The sequence below is a fragment of the Micromesistius poutassou genome (genome assembly GCF_964030765.1).
Source record: "Micromesistius poutassou genome assembly, chromosome: 17".
Lineage (NCBI taxonomy): Eukaryota > Metazoa > Chordata > Actinopteri > Gadiformes > Gadidae > Micromesistius > Micromesistius poutassou.
In genome coordinates, this window is record NC_140287.1 from 3,020,827 (window position 1) to 3,034,389 (window position 13,563).

The following is a 13,563-nucleotide window of genomic DNA, read 5'->3' on the forward strand; positions in this document are numbered from 1 at the left end:
GAATTATATTCGTCGCCTCAGAAAATGCAGCACAGCACTTTAACAACGGGCCTTAATTAGATCACACCTAGCCAATTAGTGGCTAATGTCCAGCCTGATCGCCTGCAGCAGATTAGAGCGCAGGAGACACTGGGAGGAGGGGGAAGGAGAGGAGGAGCAGGAGGAGGAGGAGGAGGATGAGGGGGAAGGAGAGGAGGAGGTGGAGGAGGAGGAGGAGGGGGGGGGAGGAGCAGGAGGAGGAGGAGGAGGAGGAGGAGGATGAGGGGGAAGGAGAGGAGGAGCAGGAGGAGGAGGAGCAGGTGGAGGGGGAGGAGGAGGGGGGGGAGGGGGAGGAGGAGGGGGGGGGGGGAGGATGAGCAGGTGGAGGGGGAGGAGCAGGTGGAGGAGGAGGAGCAGGTGGAGGAGGAGGAGCAGGTGGAGGGGAGGGAGAAGGGAGGAGACAGTGACAGTTGGAATGCGTCCCGGTGTGTGTACCCAACAACAGGACGGCCGGCGCCTCATGCAGGATGTGGAAAAGGAGAGGAGAGGCGATGGCTGCCGGCCGACTAAGGGGAGGGGTCATGGCTCACCCGGCCCGCGTCGTCTTGTACTCGACTTTGAGGATGGGCTTGCAGGGCTCTGGTTTCTTCCCGTCTTTGGGCTGCTTGCCTGGGGGGGGGGGGTGCGCACAGACATGGATGTGAAGAGAGAAATGTTTGGCCACACTAGAGCGAGGTCATTACCAGTCATTACAACATGTATGGTTAATAATGAATGAGTGAGAGCTGTTCTTCAATAATTTTTACATTCACCTCATAATTACTTTTATATTGTGATAAATAAGATGGTATAAATGTAGATCCAGACATGTGTGGATGATTCGTTTTCTATTGCATTAGCTACACAACTTCACCACACAAGAGGATCATGTGACCAAGCAGGAATAAGCATTGTGTATTATGGCCTAACGACAAATATCAACGATGCCAAGCACTGTATTTATAGCTACAAACACTGTGGGTACTTTTATATGCGTGCGTGCGTGTGTGGCCTTTATCTAGACAACAGCTCCTTCCGTGTGGTGTGATATGTATGTATATGTATGTAATTGTGTGTCTGCATGTGCAAGTACATTTGGAGCCATGTGGTGAGTGAGCATGTGTCTTTGCATTTGTGTGTGCACGTGTATATGTGCATGCGTGCACGCGTCCCCACCATGTGGTGTGATGGTCTGGATAGGCTTGGCGGTGACTCGTACATTCCATGTGGTCAGGGTGCCGTCAGAGTGGCTGCACACAAACTGCTTCCCCTCGTGGTGCCAGGCGACCGAGTGGATGGCCTGTAGCGCACACAGACGCAGACACACACACACACACACACGCATAAACAGAAACACACACTTACCAAAACATATGCAAAGTGGGAACCATAAGGACAACTTCAGTTGGCTACAGTTGAACACGGGATTGGCGGTCATTATCCTAGGCGTGTGGTGAATGGAATTCATACTAATTCAAGGTGAATGATATTTAGCTTTTTTGCAAATGTTTTTCAAAAACATATATTATTCAGAATGGGTAGCTTTCTCATAAAAAGGTAGATTAGGAAGTGTGTCCAATATTGCATAATTTCATGCCTTTCATGCATTCCTAAATTATTCTCCCGGGATTAATTAAGCATTCTCTCAATTTCCGAGCCAATTAAGGACCGGTGAAACATGAATAAATAAGTAATTTAGTTCTCATTAGGTGTAACAGGTGTGGCATCTGCGTGGCACTCCGAGAGTGTCAAAACCCCACCAGAATAATAGTCCCAAGGAACCAGCTCAGTCTCCTTGTGAGGACGGCAGCCGTGTCCCAACAAACACTGTCGAGCAGCGGTGTGTGTGCGTGCGTGCGTGTAGCTTACCTCATCGTAACTGTAGCGGTAGTCAGCTTTTTTACACTTGAGGTCCCACAGCACCACGATTCCACATTCAAAACCAATCAGAAGCTGCAACACAAGGAGACAACATGAGGTTATGACCGAACTACACACAGCAAGCCTGACGTAATCGACTGAAACACACACGCGCCATCAACATAGGTCACCATCAGTGGCGGCTGCGCATCTTTCAAAGAGGGGAAGCTCATTTTCGGCCTACATCATATAAATTGTCAATTTATGTATATGAAAATTATCCTCTCTGTTCCTTTTCAAGGAAATGCTCTGTCATACCAACTAGCTGTCTTTTCTAGTGACTTGACCAGTGTCCTCTCAATGGCCAGCAGAGCTAGGCTGCTTAAACGGCCTTGGCCCATTTTGTTACGGGTGTAGGACTTGAGCCACTTTAAACAGGAGAAGCTCCTTTATACACCTGCAGATGTAGCTCCAATTATTGCCACTAATTGCCACTAACTAACAGTTTGTAAAGCTGAGGCATTGCACTGTCCAACTCCATGTCTTTAAGGAACACCAAGAAATCACACAGCTTTCCCCTGTCACACTACAAGTCCTGATCTGAATACTGGACTTGAAGTTCAGACCTCAGGCTCCCTGAATCAAAGTGATGGTCAACTACCAAAACAATATTAAACTTGAACAAGGAAATGTGGGGATTATGTTAAACTGAAGCAAGGAATTGTGTATGACGTACGATGTACGATGAAAATTGTCCAGCAATTTCGCCAAGCAAATATCAAGAAATAGGTTGCAGTTTGTCTTTCGACTCCCTTGCAAAATCTGCGATGGGACTGAGGACAGAAGAGAGCTCCGGCGACGTTTTATAGTTCAAAATTGCTGTCAATCAAACGGCAACTCAGTCTTTCGCAGACCCTCCAATCATCACGCAGAAGGGAGGGACATAATCACAGCATTATCCAATGACCGCCGACTTTCGACGCACTAAAAAAACCTGTTCTATGCAGCCCCATTGAAGTGGATGGACGCTGAGCTTCAACAGGCAATTGCACTGTGACGCTACGGGAATGTATGAGAAGGAAATCGAGTCAGTCGACCTGCGATAAGCAGCTGATTCTGAATGAACTCGTCTTCGAGATTGGCCGTGTTCTAGTGCATCTTTAGTCAATGAAATGTTAACACAACAGTATATATTTGACCATTTCATTTTTTAAATTTTAGGGGAAGCTGAGCTTCCCTTGCAGTCTTAGAGAACTCGCCACTGGTCACCATGTTTGGTATTGGCCAGTTTGAAAGGCTTGGATTAGAAGCAGAAGGATCCATACCTTGCCTTCGTCCATGGGGTTGTCACTGATGTGGACTACAGGGCCAGGGTGGGACTTGGTGGATCTGGAATAGGAAGGGGGAGGAAATAAATGGATGGAATAAATAAAATGGAATAAAATTATTTGCCATCCATTGGATGGATGACTTTCAGGAGATTAAACAAACCGACTGCAGGACACAGGTCACAGTACAGCGACAGAACAGTAAGACAAACACTTTGCACAGATTCTCCTTAGATCCCCCAGTGCCTGAAGCTGTGTGCGCTGTACACACACCGCTGATATTGCATTATGCTGCTTAGACCAGATCAGAGCACATGCACCGTCTGCTTAGACAATACTATATCTTAGCTTCACTTAAAATGTTGTATAAAGAAATAAATCATTAATTTTTGTTTATTTTTGTCCTTCGAACACACAGTTGTTCTGGGGAAGAGAGAGATGTCTGTTCTTAACACTGAGAGGACACACCAGTGGTCACAAGTAGAATAGGATGGGGAGTTTTTGTTCTTAAGGCTGTGTACAAACATTTAGTGAAGCTAAGCTTTACAAAATGTTTCCATAGCCTTATGCTAGGATAAACAATACAAATAAATATTAACAATCATCCCCCCCAGCAAAAAAGAGTTCACAACGTTTGATGCCGAATTCCTGACACAAAGGAGGGAAAATGTCAGTGAGGGAAGAGTGTTTTGGAAGCAGCGGGGCTCACAGTTCGATGGCTTTGTTCCACATGATGACGTAGCCCGAGAGCGTGAAGGACTCCACGTTGACGATGTGGATGTTCCCCCGCTCCGTCCCGATGTACAGCCACTTGCTCTGGAAGGGCAGGTGGCAGTATGTGATCCTGGGGAATGAACACAGTGCAACCCAAAAGTTGAAAATGTGCACATAATATTTTTTTTAAAGATATTCACAATACAAACCAAGAAATTAAACAGAAGTATCTTTGTTATTTGAAATAAATAAATTGAAAGGCCTGAAATACTTTCAGGCAGGTAATACAACCTAGACAGAACAAAGGAACAAAGAACACGCCGGTGTATTGGTTACACCTGGTAGAGCCCGCCCCCCACCAGCCTCACCTCTCCTTGCTGAACTTTAGGGAATGCAGAATAGCAGGCTGCTTCTGCCTCAGGTTCCACAGGTGAATGCTGTCGTCGGCTAAGGCACTCACCAGCGCCCCCTAAAGATGAGGTTATCAGTCAAATGAATCACATACAGGCTCTCACACACACTGCAGAGGAGTAAACCCTGGACCCAGGACTGGCACGCAGCACGGGGTGGCCCGGGTGAGGGAAAGCAAGAACAAGAGAGAGAGAGAGTGGGAGTGAGACCTAAAAAGCACAACTAAAAAGGCCATTATGGAGCCCCGCTAGGTCATGAAGCTAAATAACTGGTTCACAACCTGTCAACACTGAACAAGTGCTAGGGAAGGGTGTGCACAGGAGAGCTGTCCAACCAGGAGGGGACAGGCTAGGCTGGGATAGACGGATGGATGGATGAAGAGATGGATAAAGGGAGGGAGGGAGGGAGGGAGGGAGGAAGGGAGGAAGGGATGGATGGATTGAGGCATAGAGGGAGGAAGGGCTGAGCAAGGAGGTGAGGAGGATATGAGGGAGGAGTCAAACCTCAATCCGGAAACGGATGGTTAGGTGAATAAAAGGTTAGATGGAAAAATTGATGGAGGGAGGGAGGGAGGGGAGGGAAGGAACAATTGAGAACGTGAGAAGGATAATTGAGGAGGACATCAAACGTTGATCAGGAACTGAATGAAAGAATGGACAGATGGATTAATGACTGAAGGAATGAACGGACAGATGGACGGACAGAGGGATAAATGAGGGATATGAGATCAGGAATCCCACCTCGTTGATGAGGAACTGCAGCTGGATGACGGCGGCCCCACTCTCGTGCTGGCAGTAGCACTCCACGCCAGAACGGCCAAACCTGCAGCGTTGGTTCACTCAGGAGAATAAACTGTTGACGTTCTCATACAGTGTACAATAATACAAATGAAGGTAATATATCCATGTTAAGAAAAGAAACATTTACCAAGCCAGAGAATGATGACAAAGGCAGGTGTGATGGTCTACTGTAAGAACCACATTCAGATGAAAACAACCAGTACCAAAGAAAATGGTGTACTTTGTACTGTGTAAGTTGGAAGGATGAAAAGGTAACGACATTAGAAACTTCTCAATTGAAATTAGACTATTGGTTGCTTGGTGTTTGTCTCGTAGGAGATAATAGCCCACGCAAATGTAGATCTGAGCTCATTTTGTTAAGGAATTCAGCGATCATTACCGAGACGGAAACCAAAAGCGATCAGAAAGAGGATCTCTCCATGAAGCCACCAGAAGGCTGCGCTCGGAATTGCAATAATGCAATCAGACAACTGAATAAAAAAAACCAACACATAATTGCAGACGGGACAATGTTGCTTTTTGATCTTGAGCTGACTACGGTCGAGCAAGGCAGAGCATGCAGGAGTTGAACCGACCCTCGTGGTGACCCATATCTCTCTATCGGTCTATATGATAATAATGATATATTGGTCTAGCTGCTTTAGCAGTATGGAGGCAACAGACCGTTAGAGAGTGCCGGCTACTGAACCTAGCCTCACCTTCGACCTTTCCAGCCCCTGTCCCCCTGGCTCCAGCGCCACTGGCTGGGGCCAGGGCTCGTCATGATTATTAATAGGTACCATGCCTCTGTTGTTGTGGGGGGGGTTTCATTCATTTGGCTTGCGTCATATCTGCTGATCTTGCATAAACAGCAGCAATAGCATTTTTAAAGAATAATAGTAATATGTAGCATTACTGGTTTGTTATCACCATCATCATGCCAGCACGATACTTAAACGACCTTGTTTGGTATAAGGTATTTTGCCGGTTGGCTTGTTCCATATTCATTTATTGTGCTTTTTATATGTTGTCTGGTATTTGTCGATGAAATATGTTTTTTATGTTCTATTTCTGATTTCAACACAAGCCCCAGCATCCAACAACACACATGCTGCTCATATGATAAGCATAATGTTCCTCACTTCCTCATATTTCAACACTTTGCTTGTGACAGTCTACGATTTACTAGTGTGAGCCACGAACATCCAGTTCAGAAACACTTCAACAGCAGCAAACACTTAACAATACACTGCAGACCTGCCACATTTATAGATTTCACATTTAGTATACAATTAAATCGATAATTCAGCTGATGAGTCAGTTAAGAATTAAGTTGAGAGTTCAGATAATTATTGATTAAGAATTTGGTTTAGAATCCCACACTCCCAAATTCAATTCCATTGTCATCATGGGCCCAAACCCAGGCTTATATAACGTCACAAGCCAAGAAAAGACAGCATTACGAAAACACAAAAAATCTAATCAGAAGAATGACCCATAGTTCTTCCACATTTGGTGCAAGAAAAGCGAAAAAAAGAGAAAGCCCTTTCCCACCACAGCCCATTTCTGAGGCCAGCTATGAGAGCGTTTGCAGCATCAGCAAAACATTGGAGAAGGCTGTGGTTTGGTGGCCCAGCTAACATCTAGTTTGAGAAAGGACTTTATTTTGCGATACTGGGCACTTTATTCATCCATTAGTTTCTAACAATGGGTTTCAGAGAAGTGGTTGGAGTACTACATTTTAGAAGCTTAGCAAACCAAACCAACTGCCACTGAACTTCAATCCCACACTCAAGGGTTAGTGCAAGAAATGCTGTGGTTTGTCTTCTCCAAAAACAACACATTGCTCTCATCCCATGCTGGCCTGGGCAGACCACACCACCATCTAGGGTGACCAGGGATAACCTTTTACGTGTCCCCTGTCCCACATATCGAGACGACGACCCACATTGTGATGGGCTCTAGTTTTCTGTTTTTTCTAAAGGCTGGCTTTACAACGAGGGCTGTGAAGAAAGCAGGGAGGGCTGTCGTCACGGCGCTGTGTTTGATGTCTAGGAAAAATGTGGGTCAAGTGAGGGTTAACTTGTCACCGTCTCTGCTGCCTGCTACACTACGCCCAATGCGGAAAATTGCAAGTCACCGCAAAGTCACATACTATGCAGATTTAGGCAGAATACCGTGCAAACCACCACAGAGAAAAGGAAACGCAGCCAACAAAGAGTAGAGGTGAAAAGAAAAATGAATTTCAATGTCACACAGTGGGTATTACGACGTGAAGAGACACGTGATAAGTGGTTAGGATCAGGTCAGCCTACCAAAATCTGACCAGAGCCGTACACTGAGCTATGAGTAGAGGGACAGCAAACACTCATTCATACACACTCTTAACACTCAGAAGAACACCAGGCTAGTGGGAGGTTAAGGGCTTGGTGGGAGGTTAAGGGATTGGTGGGCGGTTAAGGGATTGGTGGGAGGTTAAGGGCAGTCGGACAACGACGGCACGCTGATGAGGCGACAGGCGCTAGTAGAAACACATCTTGTAAAAGTAGACATTTACGGCTTGTAGACAACTCATTGAGTTTATGTCCAGCGGGCTGTAGCAGCGTTTCCAAACTCTGCGGCCAATGAGCTGAATCGATAACAGCCTGTCATTGATAAATGGACTAATCGCCTCAACGGCTCCGGCGTCGCAAATTAGGGACGCCGTGGAGGAAGAATGTGTGTGTGTTTGTGTGTGTGTGAGTGTCTGTGTGTATGCATGTTTCAGCCACTATACCTAACAGGTATAGTAAAACAGGGACACAGGTGTAATAGTGTGTGTGTGTGTGTGTGTGTGTGTGTGTGTGTGTGTGTGTGTGTGTGTGTGTGTGTGTGTGTGTGTGTGTGTGTGTGTGTGTGTGTGTGTTCTTTGGGTGGCGTCAGGTAAACACAGTGGGCCTGTTAATCTTCAAACCGTAGTTGAGGATAGAGGAAGACGTAGCATGCTGACTATGAAAGTTAAACAGTAGCTCTCTGTTTAGGTATGTTCTCCGCATGATAGGCTGTTAGTGGACCAACGCTGATGCAGAACCATATGCACGCTGCTGTTAGGACAACCTCCCTTCACTAAGAATGCGGGTAAACACTGGTCAGGGGGGCACCATCTCTTCTGAAAACATTAGTGTTGTATATAAAAAAACACTGCTATTCATTACTTTGTAGTCATTTAGCAGGCACTTTGACCCAAGGGGATTTACAGTGAAGAATGTTACATAAGATACATGAGCAGGTAGGGGTTGGTAGGAATCTTGCTGACCAAGGATGCTTACAGGGTTGGAACCCAGGACCTTTGGACTGGGTTCCACATCTATGCGGCTTCCTACAGTTGCATTGACAAGCATTCAAACATCCCCGTTTGTATATGGAAAATATATGTCATTTTCTATTGTTCAACAGCAGCCTTGCCCTGCACCGGGCCAGGTCAGTGGATGTTCACAGCGCATGTGACGGAAGCAGGTTGACACCCGACGGCCTGGTGGAGGACTTTGGCTCGGTGGCATATGGTGTAGGTTCTGTTGGCGCTAGAGCAGAGGCTACGTTAATGAGGCTCCTTCTGGAGAGGGAGGGGGGGGGGGGGGGGGGGCTGGTGGCTTATAGGCCATATTCACTTTGCAACTGCTATCTTTGAATGCTAAAAAACATTCAGAACCAAGATGGCCGCTAGGTGAGTAAGGCCCACAGCTACAGCTTGCGGCTCTCTGCTGAGTATATAGCAAGTATCTAGTGTCTCTGATCGACACTTTAGATCCAAAGTTGAGTGTGGATTAGAGATGGTTAATATTAATTGATATGTATTGATATAGTAAATAATAACGCAATGTTTTGGACCTCTTTATCAATAAAGTAAAGATATATATATAACATGCAAGTATTTGAGAGCATATATACTGCAAATATCTTACAAGTAGTGCTACTTGTTTAATTCATATTTTATATTTCAAGTGTGTCTTAATGTCATAAAAAAACAATGTCCTACGTTGCTGACCCTTGTATGTTATACTGTGCATTGGATGATGAACAACTTTGGACTTTTACTACCACTCATGGAGAGACAATCATGACTAACTTGGATCGTGTGTCCATAAAGGTCACGAGACCATCAGCAGGAAGCAGGAAGATAAGATCAGAATACGTTCTGCTTGACTGCAAAGACTGCAGCCTTGAAGATAAAATAGTACAACTTCAGAAATCCCAGCTGGTAGAAACAGTATATTAACACAATTACAACACGACGTCTGGGGACAATAAAGTATTTTGAACTTGAACCTGCTCCAATTAAGATTCTCCATTTCAGACAATCGTCTTTCAAAAAAACAGACGTGGGGATAGCTCAGCTCGGTATATCTTCCTGAGTGGTTGTTTGGTCAAAGGGCGGGTTTGAAGACATTGTTTGTCAGGAGGATACGCGATACCTGACAGAACCAACCCTGCAGCGACAACTCCACAAAGTGTATGCATGAGATTGCATAGACACTTCCAAGTAATTCAGCATGTTTCCTTATTCCACCCCCACCCACCCCCAGTGTTGCCAGATTGGGCCAGATTTCCTGCCCAATCTGGCAACACTGTCCCCCCTCCCCCTATTCTCTATTGCTTTGCTTTTGATTCACCAAGATCATAAATAAAGTATAAATAAAATAAATAAATAAATACATAGAGGATACAGTCTCAGTGCTCCACCCAGGGTCCCCACGGCCAGGATCTTCTGCACAGGGTCAAAGGTCATGGAGGATGGTTGATGTGGAAAGCCATGACGCACAGTCTGCAGGGGAGAGAGAGCATCCCCATCCAACATCATCATCCTCCTCACCATCAACATCATCATCATCGCCTGCTGCACAATCAAAATTGTACCAGAGCCTAAAAGCTGGCATTAACTGGAAGAAACTTGAAGTAAATGTGGAGCATTATCATAATCACAGGCAGAGTAGTCCATCAATGTTCGAAGAATGGGCGTCCTCTGAATGAATGGAATAAAAGGGCAAACACAGCGATGCAACAAACATGATAGCAGAAGCCTCAAAGCAGAAGCCTTCGCATGCCAGCAAATCAAACCGTGACATTAAAAGTTAACAGACTTTGGGGGGTTGTGTTCGAAACACATTGGACCACATGCAGCACAAAATGTATAATTCTGCAGATACACTTAATAAAGCTAGTTAGGGATTGTGAATCCATGAGCTCATTCAAATGGTCCAGGGATGAAATGATGCATGACCTGTTGCCCTGCCCAGTAACCTGGTGAGCTGACCTATCCCGATCTCAGCTTGGGGGCCACAGCTGCTGGACCACCAGCTGGCTCGCACCCCGCAACTTTAATACCAGAGATCATACACAGGAGCCATAATAAGTAGCCTAAAGCAAGGGGGTCTCACTTAATTCAAAGGAAAGGATCCATTATTTGGTCGATGTTGCACATTAAAAGCATATATTTTCTCGATAACAATGCCCAAATCAAGCATGCACGCTACATAATGAGTACAACATTTCTAGGCTCACTGCAGAGACGGATGAACTGGTTGGCCTGCTCATTCACTGACTCGGGGCGATCATTCAGTGCAACGCAAACAACCGTCGTGGTGCGGACGCCTCGCTACAACAGCGGTAAATAAAGCTCCTCGCCATGGACCAGCTGATTAAAACAATCCCTGCGGACGGAATATCACCCCGGACAAGTGTTGCGTATGGCTGCAGGTGCATTGTGCTGTGCATGCATTGTGCAGACAGTACTCTGCATGTGATCCGAATAGCATTGGGCCAGGCCAGGCTGTCATCTGTCATCATGTCGGTCGGTTGAGCAGTATATGCAAAAGCAGTCGCTAGCCGATATGAAGCGAAGCCCACCTTGCAAAGCTGGAAATGCTCCGACTGAAGGCTCTCTTGGACCAGCTCGCTGTCTCGGCTCCCCGGTGCCGCCTGGGCGGAGGAGGAGGAGGAAGACGCCGTCAAGCCGTCCAGCACCTTCCTGATGTTAAACTTCTTCATTTTCCGCCGTTGAAATTGAAAACGGAGGGTGTGGGGGACAGATCAACTAAGGGGAGGAGGGGGTAGCTTGCTAGCCTACTAGCCCAAGACGCACACTTAATATCTCTTTTTAATCTCCCATGTTATGGAGGGTGTCACCAACGAGCTCCCTGCGAGGCACGGCGGAGCGCCGCACTTTGACATGGATCAGCGAGCGGTTCTCTTCCGATTGCGGGCGTTAATCCACCATAGACGGGGGCATCTGAGACATGATTCGGTCGGGATGGTTGGTTTCCGTGAGTGAGCTGTTTCCCGGGGCTGAGGGCTCAGCTGCTGGTAGCACACACTGGCTACGGAAACAGTAGAGCTGCGGCGCGGTGTGAGTCTGCGCCGAGCGGCGGTCACCCGGATGACAGCTCTGGTGGTGACCATGGGTGGTGGTGGTGGTGGTGGTGATGGTGAACATGGGTCGTGACCATGGGTGGTGGTGGTGGTGATGATGGTGACCATGGTGACCATGGGTGATGGTGGTGATGATGGTGACCATGGGTGGTGCTGGTTATGATGGTTACAATGGGTGGTGGTGGTGGTGGTGATGATGACCGTGGTGACAAGGGGTAGTGATGGTGGTGGTGGTAATGACCGTGGTGACAATATTTGGTGGTTGTGGTGATGGTGGTGATGGTGCTGGGTGGTGAGGGCTATTGCTGTCCCAGGTTCAGGCTGATGAAAATATTTTTGCCTTGACATGATTTAAATAAATGCAAACGTCAGTAAATTGTTTCCAATCCAAACTATTCATTTGGCATTTGTTCATTTCAGTTCGATTTTAAATAAAAATAAAGAATACAAAGATTACGTGTCAATTGTATTTTTTTTTTCTGATGGGGGATAGTTTAGGACTATTTTTTAAATATGATACCCTGAATGTTAGGAAAACAAAGGAAATCACTGTGGACTTCAGGGGCCGTATTCACAAAGCTTTTTATCTTACCGCTAGGAGTGCTCCTAACTCGCGCTAAAAGTTTTTATGTAGGAGTTTTTTCTTAAAAGTAATTCACAAAGCCGCTGAGACCTACTCATACCAGAGCCTGTCTACGGAGAGCCTTGGCACTCTCTATTGAGCCCCATTGTATCGAACTTGGTTGCAGTTCCATTAGAATTCCACTGGGGGTGATCGAATGAGTGCAGATTGAACGGGGGTCTATGGGGCTAGACGGCTAAATGTATCTCTTTCACCTGCTTGTCGTTGAAATATCGCAGATTGTATTGTAGATTCTGCAAGTTCAATATAGATTATAGTTCAAAAGTCGAATGAATGAGTACTTATGTCCTTTCGTTTTCTTACAGTTTGGGCCGTTGTTGGCCGTACATGCTAGCATTCTGCTAGTGAATGCTGATTGGTCAGGGACGGACTTGCGACTGATTACGACTAGAGACCCCTCTTGATGGCATCTGAAGCTGAAGCACAATCAGAAACATTATCTTAAGGAGGTTATTATAATAACAATAATTATTATAATATATAATATATATATAATATATATATAATATATATATATATATTATATATGCGGAAGTGCCAAAGTGACTCAGAACTTGCCATAAAGACCTCTGTGACGTCATCATCTTTTTAAACAGATTTTTAGAACAGTTAAGTGAACTTAAAAAATGCAATATTCAGCTGAGTGTATTCTTTTAGCCCCCCCTTTTGAATGTGACGCTCAAATTACTTGACAAAAAATTACACCCTGAGAAAAGTGGAATTTGAGGGTGAAACCCCATCAACTCCCATTCATTCTGCACTCACTGGCGAGCGCCCTCGCATGGACAGAGATGTCAGTTCATAAACCAGAAGTCACCAGAGAGTGCCAGTTCTCTTCATATTAGACATTCTCTGCTCATACTAAGGATAAATCACTAGCCGTTTCTGAATTTGCGTTCTTTTCTGTACTTGTGTACTTGCGTTCTCGTGAAACGTCATCAGTCGTAGCCCAAGTACTGTTCCAATTCAAAGTATGCATCAAGTCAAGTACAGTCGTAAAACCCGGAAGTGTTCTCGATGCGTTCTTACTGTGTGTTCACACCAAACGCGACGGCGTGACACGATTCCATTCAAAGTCAACGTAGAGACGCGAATCTGGCGAAATTTGTCGTGGCAAAAACCTGCGGCAAGATTTGATTGACGGCGCGACATTTTGCCCTGTCACGGGCGAGCGCGTTCACAAGGATTTGCAGCGCGACAAATTTCGCTGAAGTTGAAATATTTCAACTTTGCCGCGGCATTCGTGTGAGACAGCCAATCAGCGTTCACTCCCTGGGTGAAGTAACGTAAAACAGCCAATCAAGGTTCAACTGGCCGGGCCAACCGTTCCAACCGTATCCCTTTCCTGTTCCCAGTGAACCGCAGCTTGGAGGAGAAAGTAATTGTTGCCATTTGCGAGACTCCC

General features: G+C 46.0%; 1 protein-coding gene across 5 annotated transcripts in view; it reads right to left on the bottom strand.

Moving 5' to 3' along the window:
- stxbp5b (syntaxin binding protein 5b (tomosyn)) overlaps positions 1–11,466 on the bottom strand; it is a 32,454-nt gene extending 20,988 nt beyond the window's left edge. For all 5 annotated transcript variants that reach the window (XR_014638800.1, XM_084482440.1, XM_084482438.1 and 2 more), the window contains exons 1-9: positions 10,994–11,466; positions 9,814–9,911; positions 5,072–5,153; positions 4,289–4,389; positions 3,916–4,050; positions 3,204–3,267; positions 1,888–1,971; positions 1,195–1,318; positions 570–648 (exon numbers count right to left, since the gene is read on the bottom strand). Coding sequence is in view for 4 of the 5 variants with exons in the window: in XM_084482440.1 (XP_084338566.1) it covers positions 570–648; positions 1,195–1,318; positions 1,888–1,971; positions 3,204–3,267; positions 3,916–4,050; positions 4,289–4,389; positions 5,072–5,153; positions 9,814–9,911; positions 10,994–11,134 (908 nt within the window). In the remaining variant the exon portion in view is untranslated. The remainder of the gene's footprint in view (positions 1–569; positions 649–1,194; positions 1,319–1,887; positions 1,972–3,203; positions 3,268–3,915; positions 4,051–4,288; positions 4,390–5,071; positions 5,154–9,813; positions 9,912–10,993) is intronic.
- Between the last annotated feature and the right edge of the window lie 2,097 nt (positions 11,467–13,563).